The sequence below is a fragment of the Arctopsyche grandis genome, chromosome 6 (genome assembly GCF_051622035.1).
Source record: "Arctopsyche grandis isolate Sample6627 chromosome 6, ASM5162203v2, whole genome shotgun sequence".
NCBI classification, from domain to species: Eukaryota; Metazoa; Arthropoda; class Insecta; order Trichoptera; family Hydropsychidae; genus Arctopsyche; species Arctopsyche grandis.
Window position 1 is genome coordinate 15,534,780 of NC_135360.1, and position 20,890 is coordinate 15,555,669.

The 20,890-nt window shown below is 30.9% G+C and overlaps 2 protein-coding genes across 3 annotated transcripts; both read right to left on the reverse strand.

Moving 5' to 3' along the window:
- Positions 1-2,628: 2,628 nt before the first annotated feature.
- Positions 2,629-8,252, reverse strand: LOC143912794 (uncharacterized). The gene is made up of 5 exons (XM_077432175.1): positions 8,181-8,252; positions 7,981-8,095; positions 7,746-7,897; positions 6,957-7,176; positions 2,629-2,847 (listed from the first exon to the last, which is right to left on the reverse strand). Exons 2-5 carry the CDS (start codon positions 8,005-8,007, stop codon positions 2,779-2,781), a joined length of 468 nt encoding a protein of 155 aa, XP_077288301.1. The 5' UTR covers positions 8,008-8,095; positions 8,181-8,252; the 3' UTR covers positions 2,629-2,778.
- A 390-nt stretch (positions 8,253-8,642) lies between these two features.
- Positions 8,643-11,729, reverse strand: LOC143912793 (putative isoaspartyl peptidase/L-asparaginase GA20639). Of its 2 annotated transcripts, none has more exons than XM_077432173.1 (6): positions 10,664-10,741; positions 10,138-10,350; positions 9,870-10,066; positions 9,690-9,803; positions 9,276-9,450; positions 8,643-9,182 (listed from the first exon to the last, which is right to left on the reverse strand). In XM_077432173.1, exons 1-6 carry the CDS (start codon positions 10,713-10,715, stop codon positions 8,902-8,904), a joined length of 1,032 nt encoding a protein of 343 aa, XP_077288299.1. In that variant the 5' UTR covers positions 10,716-10,741; the 3' UTR covers positions 8,643-8,901. The 2 variants fall into 2 exon arrangements, with proteins under 2 accessions (XP_077288299.1, XP_077288300.1); XM_077432174.1 differs by lacking the exon at positions 10,664-10,741 and adding an exon at positions 11,660-11,729 and having other exon boundaries at positions 8,644-9,182.
- Between the last annotated feature and the right edge of the window lie 9,161 nt (positions 11,730-20,890).

A 20,890-nucleotide genomic window follows, 5' to 3' on the forward strand; every position in this document is an offset into this window, starting at 1 on the left:
AAAGACAAACATACATACACATGTATGTATATTATTTTATTGGTGATACAATTATTTTGAAAACAATAAAATTAAACATATCCTTAAAATCGGCCTTTGATTACATTGTTAATTACAAAACAATAGAAAACATTTGTTTATTGTATTATAATTTTAATACTAGGTATATTCATATGTGATATGAAATATAATTTTTAAAAACACTAAGAATATTTTTTCATAATATTATAGTAAAACAATAATAAAAAAGTTGCGCAATAAATACAATTCAATTGAAAAATAATGTACATGTAGTAGATAAAACTATTTAAGTAGAGATTATATGTGGGTAATAGGTATGTACATAGTAGGTATAAATGAGGTTTTATTTGATTTGTATAATTAGTAACTAATCAAATATCATCATATCCTGGTCTCCAATTATTTCGAGTGACTTGATCGGTGGATCTCAAGGATAAGAGAGATGTAGTGGTATATGGTTTTGTTATGAAGAAATAATCTTTAAAAACTTTCAAATTATATTACATATGTTTTGTAGTTATTTAATGTGTATAATTGAGATTCAAAAAATTGAATTATATTCTTACGTGGGCGTTGTTTCATATATGCAAGTCAAAAATATATATTTTCATTTAAATAAAATTTGTAACTTTTATTTTCTTGTTTCAATTGCTACGAGGAATTTTAATTAAATTGCTTATTCATAAATTTATATGTAGTCCGGTCAATTTAGACATTCAAAGATACATAAATTCACAACAAGCTGAAAGTGAGTAAAATTGTTCAAAACATAATTGTTAATGACATGTCAAAACTCCTCATCGTTCTGATACCTGGAAAAAAATTTACCTGAGGTCAAAGGTCAAAAATATGGGTTTTTCGCGATTTTCAGCAAAACGGTAAGTTTTATCTTAAAATTACCTCAGACAAAAATTGTAGATCATAAAATTATCTATAAAAAATATATTAATACTTTTTTTTCTAAGAGCCACCTTGATATTATACATGTGTGGCAAAACCCTCTAGAGTTTATCTGCACATGGGTAATACTTACTATAACACAAATTATTATTTTTGTGACCGCACCAATTAGGCATATAGGGATTGATAAGATTTTGCAGAAAATTCGTCAACTGGATGTGGTAGTATATTTTTGAACAATATTTAATCACTAAGCGGTTAACCCACTGCAAATATTGGTGCTCAATCATTTCATTCCATGATATATTTTAGCTTACATAATTTTACATATATTTTATAAATATATTATGTAAGCATATTGAAATTATTAGCTCTTCATATGAGATTTTACTTAGAATCCTTTTTAAATAAATTAAATACCAAATTTTCATTTACATTTATACTTATGTATACAACATCCAACGTATTTATGAATAATAAGAGAGCTGTCTTCAGATTGATATTCAATTTTATTGTAAAATTGATGAACTTTTTGATATTCATTATACATTTTTTAACACTAATGTAAAAAAATGGCAAATCAAAATTTTTCTTCAATTTGGACTTTGGATTTTAAAGAAGAACCAAATTGAAGAAAAATTTTGATTTGCCATTTTTTTACATTAGTGTTAAAAAATGTATAATGAATATCAAAAAGTTCATCAATTTTGCAATAAAATTGAATATCAATCTGAAGACAGCTCTCTTATTATTCATAAATACGTTGGATGTTGTATACATAAGTATAAATGTAAATGAAAATTTGGTATTTAATTTATTTAAAAAGGATTCTAAGTAAAATCTCATATGAAGAGCTAATAATTTCAATATGCTTACATAATATATTTATAAAATATATGTAAAATTATGTAAGCTAAAATATATTATGGAATGAAATGATTGAGCACCAATATTTGCAGTGGGTTAACCGCTTAGTGGTTAAATTGAGATAATTAATGATATAATTAATTTTCATTGTCATCGTCGTGTTAAGCAGGAAATTTAACAGAAAATTAAATTTTATTTTTAAGGTGCTAATATATAGCTTAAAAATTTATCAATGATCTCGTACATACATATGTATATTAAAAGTATTACTTACATGTATACAAAAAATAACCATTTTTGTATTTATGTATGCACACTCTTGTTCAAGCAGACGAGAAATTTAGAAAACCCGTTTCAGTCAAATGAGGATCGGTTGAACAGAGTAAACCTAAGGGCCAGGCCGCACTGTGCTACTTGCGAGCGACTTGGCTGAGGGCGACCAGACCGATGCATGCAGGTAGATGGGACATGCCACATTCGTCAACTTGTTTGTCGCACACATTTCCATACATTTTTTCGAGTCGCGCAACTAGTCGACCGACAAAGTTGCACGGTGCGGCCCGGCCCTTAGTATACTATATCTTCTATGCGGAGAAACATTCTTAAAGAAGGTTTTGTTGAATATATGGATGTAAATATGTATATGTACATATATTTATACATTTTGGGCAAAGTGTTTTTTACACATCATTTTATTGTTTTGTTGACTAAATATATAAATAAATAAACTATAGCCAGCTCCAATAAATTAAATTATACCTAAAATTAATATTATCACTAGTACATAAATTGGATGATTATAATATTATAAAATGTATCCTAATTAACTTATGAATTAATGTAGATATATATTTATTATTGAGTATTACAAATTATTATTGTCTATTACAAATATAGTACCTATTTTTCATAAATTTTCTAATATTTCCATAAAATCATATGAAAGATAAACAAAATAAAAATGTTGAAACATTGTTGAAACGATGCATTTTAGCCTGTGAGGGAGGCAATCAAACCAGGAGGCAGTATCCTATTTGCAAGACCTAAGTTTATTGGACTCTGAAATCATCACATAATTGTTAAAACTTAAATACATAGTTTTTGTCCATACATATTATGTATATCGTATATATGTACATACATACAATAAAGTGGTTTCTAATGGGTATGCACATACAAATGTATATACATATAAGTATGAGTCGGTGGCGAATCCAAGGTGGGTGCTATGGGTGCCATGGCACCCACCTTGGACGTTTTCAATTTCACATATTTTTATTTTTATTTTTATTTTTATTTTATTTTATTTTACGGTCAAGAAAAAATTGACCATTTTACATGTTGGAAATAGAGAAAGAAAAAGAAAAAAAATTAAAATGAAATATAAAAGAAAAATACACATACATTCATATACTACAAAATAAATTACATTATATTAAAAAAATATTTAAATAAAATAGATTTCATGTTATATTTACTAACAATGAATAAATCGACCATGGATAATTCGTTTCCAACTCTGTGCAGTCTCAACATAGCTAAGTTCAATGAGTAATTAGTGGTAAACCTGGGCATATCAAAAAGATGGTTACATCTAATTGATCTACCCGGCACATGGAAGCACACTAAACTCACCAAGTCAGAGCATTTAATAGTGCCATTAAGAAGACCACACAGAACTGAAATATCGTTAATTTTCCTTCTGTCATATAATTTTAGCAAATTAAGTTTCATATAAATAATAACGTTACTGACATAGTGATTATGACTTTTAAAAAATTTAAATTTGATGAATCTAGTGAACTTTATTTGCACTGACTCTATTATGTTAATTTGTTTCATTAAATAAGGAGACCAAATGGTAGAATTGTACTCTAATTGGTTTCTAACCAGAGTGGTGTATAAAATTTTAATCGTATTTACATTTTTGAAGTGAGTACAATTTCTTATTAAGAAACCAAGTGTTTTGATGGCATTTTTTGTGATAAAATTTATATGAGAATTAAAAGTTAATTTGTCGTCAAAAATAACTCCTAGATCTTTAATTAGCGATGATGATGGTAATGATTCATTATTTATATGATAATTATAAATAATTTTGTTATTTGACCTACTGAACCTGACAACAGAACACTTCTTAATGTTTAAATATAATTTATTAAAAGAACACCAATCATTTAATGAGTTTAAATTAGTTTGTAAAGTAGCACAATCGTTAGTGTCTTTTATACATTTAAATATTTTTAAATCGTCTGCAAATAAGAGCACTTTAACATCATTAAATATATTTATAATATCATTTATAAAAATATTGAATAGGACTGGTCCCATGTGAGATCCTTGGGGAACGCCACTAGTTGGATAAAAGGAGTAAGATTTAGAATGGCCGATTTTAACTAATAATGATCTATTGGACAAATAGCTCCGAAACCAGTTTAGTAATACACCGCTGATTCCGATACTGTTTAGTTTATATAATAAAATCTCAATATCAACTTTGTCAAATGCTTTACTGAAATCAGTGTAAATTGAGTCAACTTGCAATTTAACAGATAAGGCACTAGAAATAAAATTTTCATATAATAATAAATTGGATAAGGTAGATCTACCAGAAGTAAAACCATGTTGTTGTGGAATAATAATGTTATTAATGAAAGGAATAAATTCGTCTAATACTAAACTTTCAAAAAGTTTTGGAATAGTTGATAGTTGACAGATGGCTCTATAGTTCATTACATTATGTTTATCCCCATTTTTATGGAGAGGCATTAAATAGCCAGACTTCCAAGAATTGGGAAATATACCAGTGGAAATAGATTGATTAAAGAGATTAAAAAGAGGATAAGTTAATACATTGGCACAATTCTTGATAAAAATTGGGGGTATGTTGTCAGGACCCGCAGATTTAGATATATCTAAGGCATTTATTTTGTTAATTAATTTTTGAATAGATATATTTATAGAATGTAAAGGTGAAATCAGGACATTATTATTTACAATGCTATAATTAGAATTATTGTTGTTGTTTTTGACATAGATCGATTTGAAAAAATCAGCAAAAAGATTGACTGAATCATTAGTATTGTCAACAAATTTACCGTTAAGTTGAATGTTTTCTGGTATATATGTTTTATTGTTGTTTAATTCTTTAGTAAATGACCAAAAATATTTGGAATTTGAATCAATGAATGATTCTGTTTTTTTAATATAAAGTTTAAAACATTTGGATATATGTAGTTTACACAAAGCTCTTAGTTTTTTGAATTCAATATATATGTGTGTAGAGTTATAAATTTTGAATAATTTGTGCACACTTTTTTTTTTATGTATTAGGTTTTTTAATTCGGGACTAAACCATTTTGGAAAAAAATGCAACTTATTTTTATATTGAGGAACATGGTTGTATATACAAGAGATTAATAATTCATTCAGCATAATGACTTTTGATTCAAAGTTAATGTTATCGTTTAAGAACGACCAATTAGTGACATTTAATTGGTTCATGATTTCGTTATAATCGGCTCTGTGAAAATCAAAAATATTTTGCTGAATTAAAGGTAGATTAGTAGATTTATTTAAAGTAATAATAATATCTAGGGGTGGATGATGGCCATCCACTGGAGATAGAACATCATGAGATTTCATAACGTTAGTGTTTTTGAAATTGGAAAAAACTAAATCTAAGACACGATCATTCAAGTTGGAAATAGTATTAAATTGTTTAAGACCTAAATTTAAAGATAAATTTATAATTTCTTGATGAATTGGAGAATTTTCATTCATTTCAAGGTTTTGCCAGTCCAAATTTGGTAGATTAAAATCACCAGTTATTAAGAATTTTGAATCAGGATATTTTAATCTGATTGTTTCAATATTATTTATAAAATTATTATATACACTAATGTCAGAGGATGGAGGGATGTAAACACAACCGAATATGCACTTTACATTGAAAATTTTGGTTGATATAAATATTTGTTCGATGGAATTGTTTGTGTTGATGATGACAGATGATGAATGAACTTTTTTAATAAGAATTGCCACGCCACCGCCTCGAGTCTTCGTACTGGTGTTTATGTTTCTATCATACCTATACATATTGTATGTATGAAAGTTTAGTTCGGAGTCATTTATAAGGTTGTTTAGCCACGTTTCTGTTAATAATATGATGTCATATGCGAAAGCAGCTATAGCATTTTTAAGGAATTGTATTTTAGATATAATGCTTCGAACATTTTGGTAATATATTGTTAGTTTTTTGTACTATTTTTATTTATTATTTTAGGCACTCCATTAAAATATTTTATTATTAAGTCACTTTCACCTTTGTCTTTTCTGGTATTCATTTCGATCCACAAATTGTTTATATGTAGTCTTTGCATGTACGTTAGGTCATTTTTTATTTTAATTCCTAATTTGGGTCCTTTTCTAAGTAATGATATTGCTGTTTGCTGTACATCGAGTTTAACTTTTAGGGGCCTTGGCTTCGTACCTTGTTTTAATCCGATTCTATGAGCGGTGAATTTGTGGTTAGGTAGCTCGGCTTTTGACAATAAATTTGCGATTACATTATTGTCGTCATTATTACCTGTTTCAGTAATGTCAAATATGATAACATTGTTTTTTCTATTTTTTCTTTCTTCCATTTCACTAACAAGTTCCAATGTCGATTCAATCGTGGTGGGTGTATCTTTAGACATATAAATTTTGGTAGCTGACAGCTCTCCTTCCAGCATTGCAATATTACAGGACATTTCGCCTACAGTTTGCGAGATATCAGAGGTGAAAGGCATCAATTTGGCCATTTGGTCCTTGCTAAATCTATTGACAGGGTCCATGAGGACTTGGACCATACTCTCTAATATTTTGGAGACGCTTTGCACGTACTTGGCCATTTTATATTTTATTTAGTAACAATGAAGAAGTAGCAAAAACACACTTTGGCGACACGACCGAACGCGACAACGAACACACTTAATATTTTGATTTTATTTTATTTTTTCATATGTATGTATATATATATATATATATATATATATATATATATATATATATATATATATATATATATATATATATATATATATATATATATATATATATATATGTATATGTACATATGTATGTATTTAAATATAATGTACATACTAGTAAAGTAGTGGGCTTACCATTATTGTAGTATTTTCCTCCATTTCAATTTTTTCAACTATTGGTTTTAATTTCGATTCACGATAGCCATTTTCATCTGCTGAATAATAAACTTGATAATTTTCGTTGTCTGGTCCTATATATGAATAAACCCCTTTGACAACCAATACATTATCCCCGTTTTTTAATTTCTTAAGAAATCCATTCTCTTCTCTTTTATTTCCAGTCGATGTTTCAAATCTGTCATCCCATATAAAATTTAACAAAGTGCCTTAACGAAATTTATTTTTTTATAAATAAGTCAATACAAGAATTCATTATAATAAAGTTTGTAAAACTTTATAAAAGTATTATGCAATAAGTATATGTTTGTAATAGAAGACGTCTCTAATTTATAATTTTGTAATTTTTTTAGATTATCATTTATAACGGAGCTTTGATTTATCACAATTTGTTAAACACTACACAACTAAGATATTTGACGATCTAATGATGATGCAAATACATACTGAAAATATAAAGATTTTAAATGTTTGTTTTTTTAACTGACGATTTGTGAGGATGTAAGTATGTAAATATGTACATATAATATAAGTATTATATTTTTGACTATTCTCATTATTAGTCATCTGCAAATATTGAACAAGTTCTTTAGCTTGTCACGTAAAAAATGGAATTATTTATTTTCAATAACAAGGTCTTTAAATTCTATACGCTTTAAGATTCGAATAATCACTAACCTAATACATATATGTATCTGTATACACATTTATATAAATAAACATATTAATCTATTATTTCATACTTACGCAAAGAAGTAAGTATTTTGTACCCAAGGTTCTATTATAAACTTTGTGATCGTGTCAAGTTTCTTTTCACTATTCAATCGTGTCTCAGGTATAATAGCAGGTTGCACAAATCCAATAATCAAAGTTTCAAATATGATGACTGCGAAAATGACCTTCAAAAATGACAATGAATCGGTTTTTTTATTATCTTTTTTTTTTAAATTAAAATTTTTGTTTATCGTATGAATTTATATACCGAACTAACTTGTGCGTTGGTCAACATTGTCAATTGGTTGGTTATTCAAAATCAGTAGATAAGTAGAAATTTGTCGGTAGGAGAACGGAACGTGACTGAATACGTGAAGGTCTTTCTGTGTTATTTATATGAATGATTGCGTCGATTTTAAAAATGAGTAATTGCTTTCGTTAAACTTTTTCTTAAGAAAACAAATATACCAGGAAATTAAATTTGAGTTGCAGCACAAAGCAATGTAATTTATTGATTTAAACTTACAAAAATATTGCATGGGCGCCCATGGGGCATATTGAGGGGCGAAGCCCTAAAAGGCAACTGATCATGGGGGCGAAGCCCTAAACGGCAATTGCTCATGGGGGCGTGGAGGGGCGAAGCCCTAGAAGGCAAAGGCTCAGGGGGGCGCCGAGGGCGAAGCCCTAGAAGGCAAAAAAAAATTTGATTTTTATTTTTTTTGATTTTTTAAATTTTTTTTTGATTTTTTTTTTGATTTTTTTTTTGATTTTTTTTTTATTATTTTTTTAATTTTTTTTTAAATTTTTTTTTTTAAATTTTTAAATTTTTTTTTTTTTTTTTAATTAAATTAGCTTAGTCATGTTTAAGCGGTTTATATTATAAACACTGAGCGAAGCCGGGTAATACAGCTAGTGTTAAATAAAATGTGTACATTTTATCGATAATATAATCTTTATATGTTTTTGTATAATAAATTTAGTTGTTATATAGAACAGTCTATTTTGATTATAATATAGTATTAAAAAAATATATGAGTTTATATGAACATAGATATAAATCCATCAGTGGTATGTTATCCATACCCGTGATTCATTCAGCTCGCATTGATACTTGCAAACCGTCCACATTTGATGCGGTTCCATTTCCAGATGAACAGTATATATGGACAGCCTGATACATAATATCTATTTACGGAGCATTGACGTCAAAATCTTCAATATTATGTTCATTGGGTTTGATGCCATAGTGGATTTTTCCAGCTTTAACATAACACCAAGCCATCATTTTAGAGCTAAAATACATTCCAATATCTCCTTTATTAGAGAGAGTTATAGCGCCAGCTGTTTCTGTAAGTCTATTGGTCATTGCATCAATGGCTTGGGTGGTTGCCTCTTGCGGACTTAAGCCCTTTTCCATACCAATGATGATGCTGTGAGCCAAACAAACTTTAAGAATAGTTTCTCCATGGCCTATTAAAAGTACATATAAAAATTGATGAAAGTAAATGTGAAAATTGTTGCCGAATCTATGAATTTATCAATCTTTTTTATTATTATTTGAACCTGTGGTGGACACTCCTCCAATTTTATCATCAGCGTATGTGCCACTTCCTATTTGGGGGGTATCACCTATTCGGCCTACATATTTCCCGGTCATACCGCCTGTCGAAGTAGCCACAGCAATGCGTCCTTCACTATCGATAGCCACAGCTCCAACAGTACTTACGCCATCACCCATCTTAATATTAAAATAAGTAACTTTATTTTAAAAAATGAATTATAGTTGTACTACAAATATAGCCATATTAGCAATAAGAATTGACAATCAAAAGATTTTAGTGATTGTGACGTATAGAGTCAAAATTTTTTATTAAAAATAGTCGACAACCCCAACTCTACATCACTAGAGTTTCGCCTTACTATATAACTTGTTTTTTTCATAATGTAATATAAAGAATAGAATTATATATTAATTACATCTTTTTTGTGTCCAATCTCAATTCGACCACCACCTCCACCATTCAGGAAGTCTTCCAATGCTTGTAAAGCTGCATCAGTAACCAAACTAGATGGGGGTACAGTTTCGAAACCCTGAAATTCATTTCACATGAGTGAATCAAATATACAATGTTTAGATTAAACCAGCGTCTTTCTCACTTCGGATATTGCAAAACGTCTAGCACCATCTCCTCCCAGCATGGCATGTGGTGTTTTTTCTAATACGCGCCTCGCTATACTGATAGGGTGTCGAATATCTCGTATCAAAGTCACACAACCTGCTTGTAAGTCCGATCCCCTTTGCATGCTGGCTTCCATTTCTACTGCGGCATCAAGATTCAAAACCGATCCATAGCCTATAGAAATAGAAAAAGTCAACGAACTGAGGGTAAACAAAAAAAAAGGTTTAGTGAACAAATTATTTGACCTGCATTAAATGCTTCATCGTCTTCCATAGATCTCACAGCCACTTCTATGGCATCTAAAATGGATCCTCCGGAATTTAGAGATTTGTAGCCCAAAGAAGCGGCCAATTTAACTCCTTTAATTTTGGCAGGAACTCTGTTTTCCGGAATGTCTCCTGCTCCTCCATGCACAATTATCACAGGTTCTACCATTTTGATTTCAGTTTTATATATGTCTACAAAAAATTATGGTGTCTTTGAATGAATACTTAATGGCTACGTCCACACTACCGATATCTACACCCGATATTTACGAATTTTTCCATAACCAGTTCCTAAATAGCAACCACAGGTTGCAATATGGGAACTGGATATGGAAAATTCGAAAATATCGGGTGTAGATATCGGTAGTGTGGACGTAGCCAATGGATTTGAAAGCGGCCGCTATCTTTCAAAAATAAATCTTTCTCACTTATTAAAGAGATTCATTAAAAAATGCATTTTGAAAATTAAATAAATGATATAAAGTATTTATTCCAAAATCCAAACCAGTAAAATGAGTGCGCTGCTTTGTATGCTCGTACAATGATAACAAGCACATTGACTCATATTTACGCAGTTATATTTAAAATCTTATCAGGTATTTAAATACCTGATAAGATTTTAAATATAACTGCGTAAATATGAGTCAATGTGCTTGTTATCATTGTACGAGCATACAAACGAGCAGACTACCATAATTTTTTGTAAAATTAAATAAAATCACAGTATATTTAAAATCTTATCAGGTAATTGTTTTATAATTAAACATTGGACAACTCTAATATAATTTAGCCTAAATTTTTAATTGTTTACGAGCTGTCAAAAATTGGTTCCCCGATTAAAGATCCAGCCGACCATTGATCCACATTCCATTGCATGGATTAAACGGCATAACTGGTATAATAGGGATTTAGCATTGATGTATAATGTACTAGATCCGCCCTCACGTGTTATACTTGTCTCCCTTTTGACGCATGCAAAATACATGGCGCATGCACAGTTTCTTTTAGTAGGTAGGTAGATACCGCTGCGTCGTAGGAAAAAAAACCCAACTTCCCCGGTAGTTAAACCCCCCCGCACCCCTGAGTTAGTGAATACAAGATCTCCGACCAAAATAGCACGTCTGGGCCTATCTAGTGTATTATACATCAATGGGATTTAGCGTTTTTTTTATTATTGTATGGTTTTAAGTTGGCAGCACTAGTTACACACACACATGCGTCCAACGGTTTGACGTTACGTTGAGTTTTCGTGTCCGTTACTTTAAAAACTCATAATTTACAACACGTAGCAAATGGCAAGAAGACGACATGGTCCGATAACGATAACACCTTAGGATTTAGTATTAACTTCAGATGAAGTAAAAAAAAGACAATTGGCGTCAGCAATGTTGCTATATTACTCTAATTACGAATCTGCTCTGAGATGGTGTGCTCGCTATCGGTTGATTAAAAATGCATACATTGATATGTCCTAATTTTCATTCTTTATTCATTTTAATACCTATAACGAAACTACGTGACAGATGCGAGCACTTGAACGTCAAACTGTTGTGTCTGTGTGAGTAACTGTGAGTACTGCCAACTTAAAACCATGCAATAATAAACAGCGCTAAATACCTATTTCATCCGATTCAGTGATTATTGCCCACAAAGCGCTCAATTACTAACAAACTTACCAGTAGATTCTATGACATAATCACTAATAACCATACTAACACACTTGTGAAGAGTCTCGGTGATTACAACAAAATGTCTATACCCTTCAGGTATAAACACAGATTACCTAAACACAATCTGCTTTAGGTCATCGACTTTATTGAGTCTTTAATTAATATTATGTATTAGATGTATTATGAGCATTTATAAGGATTGTAAATAGGTTTTTGAGCTCTTTTTCCTATTATGCTGTAGATTAACATTAGAATAATATAATACTATGATTACTAACCAAATTAAATTAAATTGTAAAATAGAAAATGACCAGTAGATCAGTAGCTATTAAAATAGATATAAGATGTATTGTGAACATAATTTCGTAATAATAAAAAGCTTTTAAAAATCAAAAATCAAACAAAGCGCTCGCCCAAAAGTCACTAAAATCTCTATAATGGAACATCTAATGGACTCTTTCAATCTATCTTTGCAAGAACGTCTACTTTCAAGAACTCGTCACTGGTGGAAGCTATCCGGTTCCTTAATGTGATTGATGAGCATTTTGACCTGTTCAACTGTCGTGTTGATGAGCTGGTTAGTTTCTTGAGATTCAATACGAGACTATTTGAATCAGATGAATGATTGGAATTTTTATTGCTTTTTCTTTGTTATTTTCTTTATATTTTTCTTTTTTTTTTGTAAGACCGGTGTGACGCTTTGGGGCAACCTGTCAGGTCACACTGGTCATTTTATTGTTGTTATTATTTTAAAATAATAAATTAAATAAATAAATCTAGCAGCCGAAAAGTCCACCATACTAACGAGAGCTCTAGTGCCAAATATTCCGTATTCGTGATTTTCATGGCAAAAATCGTATTTTGGGCGATTGCAATGATCATAATAATCCAATTATCATTTCATCCAAACTCGATCGGTAGGAATGACTACCGATCGTCGTCATTGCTTTTTTATAATTTAGAAAGATACTTTGTAACTATGTATGTAAGTATGTAATGTTGGTTGGTAATATTGAAAACAAAACAAAGCTTCTATGGAGGATGAACGAATGAGACGACTGGCATGTTAATGCACGTGTTTATTATATGACAGCTGAAGACAGAGTGACTAGTGGCTCTTCGAACCCAGCCGGGTTGGTCACCACTCGCAGGAAGGCAACCAAACTCGACCATGTCGTATAAGCGAGCCGCCACATCACTCCCCCCCCAGCATCAGCGATACCAAAATTACAAAGAAACAAATTTTACAATAGAAAAAAAATTATTGTTACACAAAGAAAGAGAAAAAAATTATTGAGTGGGGAGAAAAAAATTGTTGACGTGGGTCATCCGCTGTGTAGGTGTACCGCCCTGAATGGTCGGTAGATTCGAGGGCGGTGACGTCGCGAGCAGGACGGTGGCTGGTCCGATGGTCGCGCCGATGCGATGCTGCGGCGGCGCCGCTCTTCCGAGGCTGATGTCGGTTGGTGGGGCGGCGGGGGCAGCAGGGGCATCGATGTGGTTGATGATACTCCGAGCTGGACCGTGAGTCGTTGTGGCTCGTGGAGGTGTTGTAGCGCTACCGCCCGTCTCGGCGTGACGACGCTCGTGGGGACGGACGGGGCCTTGATGATGATGATGGTGATGGTGCTGAGGTGGTGTATGATGAATCTTGTGGTGCTGGATGACCGTTCTATGTGTACTGGATCGCGCATGACTCCACATCCAGCTGTCAAGATCGTCGTCTCATTCGCTCCCCCATTTTTTTAAGCACCTGTCATCGACGTTGTGGCTGGACTCATGTCGATAGGTAGGTAGGTAGGTAGGTAGGTAGCCGTGTCTGCTCGTTTATTGGCACCCGCGGGCCGTGGCGTGCTGTGTTGATAGCGATGGGGGCGCAGCGGGTAGCTTTCCCGCCTGGCTCGGCGAGGCAGGGATGAGCGGCATGTTGAAATTGATCGAGGCTGCGTGGCTCGATGTCGGGGGTCACCAGTATGGGGGATGAACGAATGAGACGACTGGCATGTTAATGCACGTGTTTATTATATGACAGCTGAAGACAGAGTGAGTAGTGGCTCTCCGAACCCAGCCGGGTTGGTCCCCACTCGCAGGAAGGCAACCAAACTCGACCATGTCGTATAAGCGAGCCGCCACACTTCTATGACGACGATTTGATATATTTTTTTCGATTCAAATATATTTAATAAGAAAACAAATGAAATACTGAGCGAAGCCGGGTAAAACAACTAGTATATAATATATATTTCAATTTAAAACCAAAGACAAACATACATACACATGTATGTATATTATTTTATGTGATACAATTATTTTGAAAACAATAAAATTAAACATATCCTTAAAATCGGCCTTTGATTACATTGTTAATTACAAAACAATAGAAAACATTTGTTTATTGTATTATAATTTTAATACTAGGTATATTCATATGTGATATGAAATATAATTTTTAAAAACACTAAGAATATTTTTTCATAATATTATAGTAAAACAATAATAAAAAAGTTGCGCAATAAATACAATTCAATTGAAAAATAATGTACATGTAGTAGATAAAACTATTTAAGTAGAGATTATATGTGGGTAATAGGTATGTACATAGTAGGTATAAATGAGGTTTTATTTGATTTGTATAATTAGTAACTAATCAAATATCATCATATCCTGGTCTCCAATTATTTCGAGTGACTTGATCGGTGGATCTCAAGGATAAGAGAGATGTAGTGGTATATGGTTTTGTTATGAAGAAATAATCTTTAAAAACTTTCAAATTATATTACATATGTTTTGTAGTTATTTAATGTGTATAATTGAGATTCAAAAAATTGAATTATATTCTTACGTGGGCGTTGTTTCATATATGCAAGTCAAAAATATATATTTTCATTTAAATAAAATTTGTAACTTTTATTTTCTTGTTTCAATTGCTACGAGGAATTTTAATTAAATTGCTTATTCATAAATTTATATGTAGTCCGGTCAATTTAGACATTCAAAGATACATAAATTCACAACAAGCTGAAAGTGAGTAAAATTGTTCAAAACATAATTGTTAATGACATGTCAAAACTCCTCATCGTTCTGATACCTGGAAAAAAATTTACCTGAGGTCAAAGGTCAAAAATATGGGTTTTTCGCGATTTTCAGCAAAACGGTAAGTTTTATCTTAAAATTACCTCAGACAAAAATTGTAGATCATAAAATTATCTATAAAAAATATATTAATACTTTTTTTTCTAAGAGCCACCTTGATATTATACATGTGTGGCAAAACCCTCTAGAGTTTATCTGCACATGGGTAATACTTACTATAACACAAATTATTATTTTTGTGACCGCACCAATTAGGCATATAGGGATTGATAAGATTTTGCAGAAAATTCGTCAACTGGATGTGGTAGTATATTTTTGAACAATATTTAATCACTAAGCGGTTAACCCACTGCAAATATTGGTGCTCAATCATTTCATTCCATGATATATTTTAGCTTACATAATTTTACATATATTTTATAAATATATTATGTAAGCATATTGAAATTATTAGCTCTTCATATGAGATTTTACTTAGAATCCTTTTTAAATAAATTAAATACCAAATTTTCATTTACATTTATACTTATGTATACAACATCCAACGTATTTATGAATAATAAGAGAGCTGTCTTCAGATTGATATTCAATTTTATTGCAAAATTGATGAACTTTTTGATATTCATTATACATTTTTTAACACTAATGTAAAAAAATGGCGAATCAAAATTTTTCTTCAATTTGGTTCTTCTTTAAAATCCAAATTCCAATCCACACATTTCCATACATTTTTTCGTGTCGCGCAACTAGTCGGCCGACAAAGTTGCACGGTGCGGCCCGGCCCTTAGTATACTATATCTTCTATGCGGAGAAACATTCTTAAAGAAGGTTTTGTTAAATATATGGATATATGTATATGTACATATATTTATACATTTTGGGCAAAGTGTTTTTTACACTTAATTTTATTGTTTTGTTGACTAAATATATAAATAAATAAACTATAGCCAGCTCCAATAAATTAAATTATACCTAAAATTAATATTATCACTAGTACATAAATTGGATGATTATAATATTATAAAATGTATCCTAATTAACTTATGAATTAATGTAGATATATATTTATTATTGAGTATTACAAATTATTATTGTCTATTACAAATATAGTACCTATTTTTCATAAATTTTCTAATATTTCCATAAAATCATATGAAAGATAAACAAAATAAAAATGTTGAAACATTGTTGAAACGATGCATTTTAGCCTGTGAGTGAGGCAATCAAACCAGGAGGCAGTATCCTATTTGCAAGACCTAAGTTTATTGGACTCTGAAATCATCACATAATTGTTAAAACTTAAATACATAGTTTTTGTCCATACATATTATGTATATCGTATATATGTACATACATACAATAAAGTGGTTTCTAATGGGTATGCACATACAAATGTATATACATATGTAAGTATGAGTCGGTGGGTGCTATGGGTGTCATGGTACCCACCTTGGACGTGTTCAATTTCACATATTATTTTATTTTTTCATATGTATGTATGTATGTATATATATATATATATATATATATATATATATATATATATATATATATATATATATATATATATATATATATATATATATATATATATATATATATATATGTATATGTACATATGTATGTATGTAAATATAATGTACATACTAGTAAAGTAGTGGGCTTACCATTATTGTAGTATTTTCCTCCATTTCAATTTTGTCAACTATTGGTTTTAATTTCGATTCACGATAGCCATTTTCATCTGCTGAATAATTGTTGATTGATAATTTTCGTTGTCTGGTCCTATATATGAATAAACCCCTTTGACAACCAATACATTATCCCCGTTTTTTAATTTCTTAAGAAATCCATTCTCTTCTCTTTTATTTCCAGTCGATGTTTCAAATCTGTCATCCCATATAAAATTTAACAAAGTGCCTTAACGAAATTTATTTTTTTATAAATAAGTCAATACAAGAATTCATTATAATAAAGTTTGTACAACATTATAAAAGTATTATGCAATAAGTATATGTTTGTAATAGAAGACGTCTCTAATTTATAATTTTGTAATTTTTTTAGATTATCATTTATAACGGAGCTTTGATTTATCACAATTTGTTAAACACTACACAACTAAGATATTTGACGATCTAATGATGATGCAAATACATACTGAAAATATAAAGATTTTAAATGTTTGTTTTTTTAACTGACGATTTGTGAGGATGTAAGTATGTAAATATGTACATATAATATAAGTATTATATTTTTGACTATTCTCATTATTAGTCATCTGCAAATATTGAACAAGTTCTTTAGCTTGTCACGTAAAAAATGGAATTATTTATTTTCAATAACAAGGTCTTTAAATTCTATACGCTTTAAGATTCGAATAATCACTAACCTAATACATATATGTATCTGTATACACATTTATATAAATAAACATATTAATCTATTATTTCATACTTACGCAAAGAAGTAAGTATTTTGTGCCCACGGTTCTATTATAAACTTTGTGATCGTGTCAAGTTTCTTTTCACTATTCAATCGTGTCTCAGGTATAATAGCAGGTTGCACAAATCCAATAATCAAAGTTTCAAATATGATGACTGCGAAAATGACCTTAAAAGATGGCAATGAATCGGTTTTTTTATTTATTATCTTTTTTTTTTAAATTAAAATTTTTGTTTATCGTATGAATTTATATACCGAACTAACTTGTACGTTGGTCAACATTGTCAATTGGTTGGTCATTCAAAATCAGTAGATAAGCAGAAATTTGTCAGTAGGAGAACGGAACGTGACTGAATACGTGAAGGTCCTTTCTGTGTTATTTATATGAATGATTGATCGTCGATTTTAAAAATGAGTAATTGTTTTCGTTAAACTTTTTCTTAAAAAAACAAATATACCAGGAAATTAAATTTGAGTTGCAGCACAAAGCAATGTAACGTTGGGCTGAAAAGTTCGTAGGCTAGCATAGAAAAAATCTTTTTTGTGTTATAATTTGATATTATTATTCAATATAGTTGCCTTCGAGGGCGATACAACGATTATAGCGGTCATACAATTTTTCGATACCATTTTTATAGTACGATTTGTCTTTAGCCTCAAAATAGGCTTCAGTTTCGGCGATTACCTCTTAATCGGCGCAAAATTTCTGTCCAGCGAGCATCTGAGAACAGGAAAAAGTCGCTAGGGGCCAGATCTGGAGAATACGGTGGATGCAGAAGCAATTCGAAGCCCAATTCATGCAATTTTGCCATCGTTTTCATTGATTTGTGACACGGTGCATTGTCTTGATGAAACAGCACTTTCTTCTTCTTCAAATGGGGCCGTTTTTCCGCGATTTCGTCCTTCAAACGCTCCAATAACGCTACGTAATAGTCGCTGTTTATGGTTTTTCCCTTTTTAAGATAGTCGATGAATATTATAGTATGCGCATCCCAAAATACTGATGCCATAACCTTGCCAGCCGACTTTTGCGTCTTTTCACGCTTTGGAGTCACTGCATCACGTGCAGTCCACTCGGCTGACTGTCGATTGGACTCTGGTGTGAAATGATGGAGCCATGTTTCATCAATTGTCACACATCGACGCAAAAATTCGGGTTTATTACAATTGAATAGCTCCAAACACTGCTCAGAATCATCAATTCGTTGTTGTTTTTGGTCGATTGTGAACTCGCGCGGCACCCGTTTTGAACAGAGCTTTCGCATACCCAAATATTCATTCACGATATGTCCAGCACGTTCCTTTGATATCTTTAGGGTATCAGCTTTCTCAATCAACTTCACTTTACGGTTATCCAAAATTATTTTGTGGACTTTTTTGATGTTTTCGTCGGTAACAGCCCCTTTGGGGCGTCCACTGCGTACATCGTCCTCGGTTCTCATTTCGCCTCGTTTAAACTTATCAAACCACTTTTCAACAGTTGATTTTTCTGGTGCAAGGTCCGAATAATGTTTATCAAGCCAAGCCTTGTCTTCAATAGTATTTTTTTTCGCCAAAAAGCAATGCTTTATTAACACACGAAATTCCTTTTTATCCATTTTTTCAAACTAATAAAAGTTGCTTAACTCAAAATGCTATAACTCACAAACTAATAGTACGACAGCTGTCAAATTTATACACGTGTCTTTTGAAGGTTAGGGCTAACTAAAAATTATATGGATTTAATACTAGTAGCGCCATCTATGTGTCAGCCTACGAACTAATTTAATAACGCCCGCGATGTGTACGATAAAAAATAGATTATTCATTTGAAATAAAGAAAATTTTGGAGACGGTTGAGAAGCCCTGCCATATAAACTAATTCAATGTAATCTGCAGTTCATACGCTTAGAAAGTTTTTTTTTCAATTTAAATACGTAAATATTGGATACGGTTGAGAGCCCCTGTCATTTATACTAATTTAATAATGCCCGCGATGTGTACGATAAAAAGTAAATTATTCATTTGAAATAAATAAATTTTTGGAGACGGTTGAGAAGCCCTGCCATATAAACTAATTCAATGTAATCTGCAGTTCATACGCTAAGAAAGTTTTTTTTTTCAATTTAAATAAAAAATATTGGATACGGTTGAGAACCCCTGACATTTATACTAATTCAATTACATCTTAAAATGATATTCAATGAGTCACAATGACATTCGCTTAAAATGTAATTGTTCAATTGAAATAAGAATATGTTGGTACGGTTGAGAACACCTTTAATTTATAATAATTTAATAACATTCGCGATCTATACGATAAAAAGTACCATATACATCGATAAATATAATACAATAAAAAGTTACTTTTGCCATTAAAATAGGATAATTTAGGATTTTTGAACATTTTGTCGCTTGAACATTATTTCCGTTTACATTTTGTCGCGGGTACATTTTGTCGCGTGAACATTTTGTCGCGGGTACATTTTGTCAGTGCACTAATTTTCGGGTACATTTTGTCGTTGAACCTTTTGGACTTGCACCAATTGTCGCGTCCCCCCACAACAATATATGTACATATAGATAGGAAAGAGGGAAGAACTGAATTAGGGATTTGTTGCCGCCAGCATACTATCAGTTTTCTTTTATTGGGGAAAATATATGGAAAGAACATGATTTTAATTATACTTTTTAATATTTTATTAACTAATACATATTAACTAATACACAAAGCAACTAATAGATATTAGAGTATCTCCACGATAAACTATCTTAGAATATCTTACAAAGTACCTGAGCCCTCCCGTATCGGTATGGGGTACACTTCAACCCCAAAATGATATCGGTACTCGAGGGTTGAAAAGTATTTTAACAAAATGAAAACGGTGGAAATAGTAATTTTTTCCAGGTATCAGAACGATGAGAAGTTTTGACATTTATAATTAAGTTTTGAACAATTTTACTCACTTTCAGCCTGTTGTGAATTTATGTACCTTCACTGCTATTTTTGGTCTAATTTGACCGGACTAAAATGAATTATGAATTATGAATTATATATTAAAATGAATTATGAATATGAAACACACATATGTTCATTTATATAAAGCAATTAATAATAAGAGATTAGTTAAATTTAAATATGAAAGTAAGCGTTATGAATTCATAGAATTAGGTTAATGCAATAATGTTATTATAATTATAACTAGTGTTGTACCCGTTGATTTCAACGGGTGGTTTCGGAAAGGAATTGATACACGAATTAAAATAAAGGTATATGTGAAAAAATCGTGTGGTCAAAACATTTTTGACTTTTCTAAGAGGAAAAAATCCTACTTCCGATTTATCAAATTTAGTGATTTTTTATTATTTTTATTATCACATTGATTCAACGACTATACTTGAATTTTCTTGTGAAGAGCGCACATGTTTAAGGGGATGAATGAAATAGTGGAAGGAAAATCGAAGAAGAGTAAGCTACCAATGCCGTAAACTTCTACATAGGTAGATATGAAATTTCAGTTCATTGAACTAAAAGGTTTCTGAGAAAA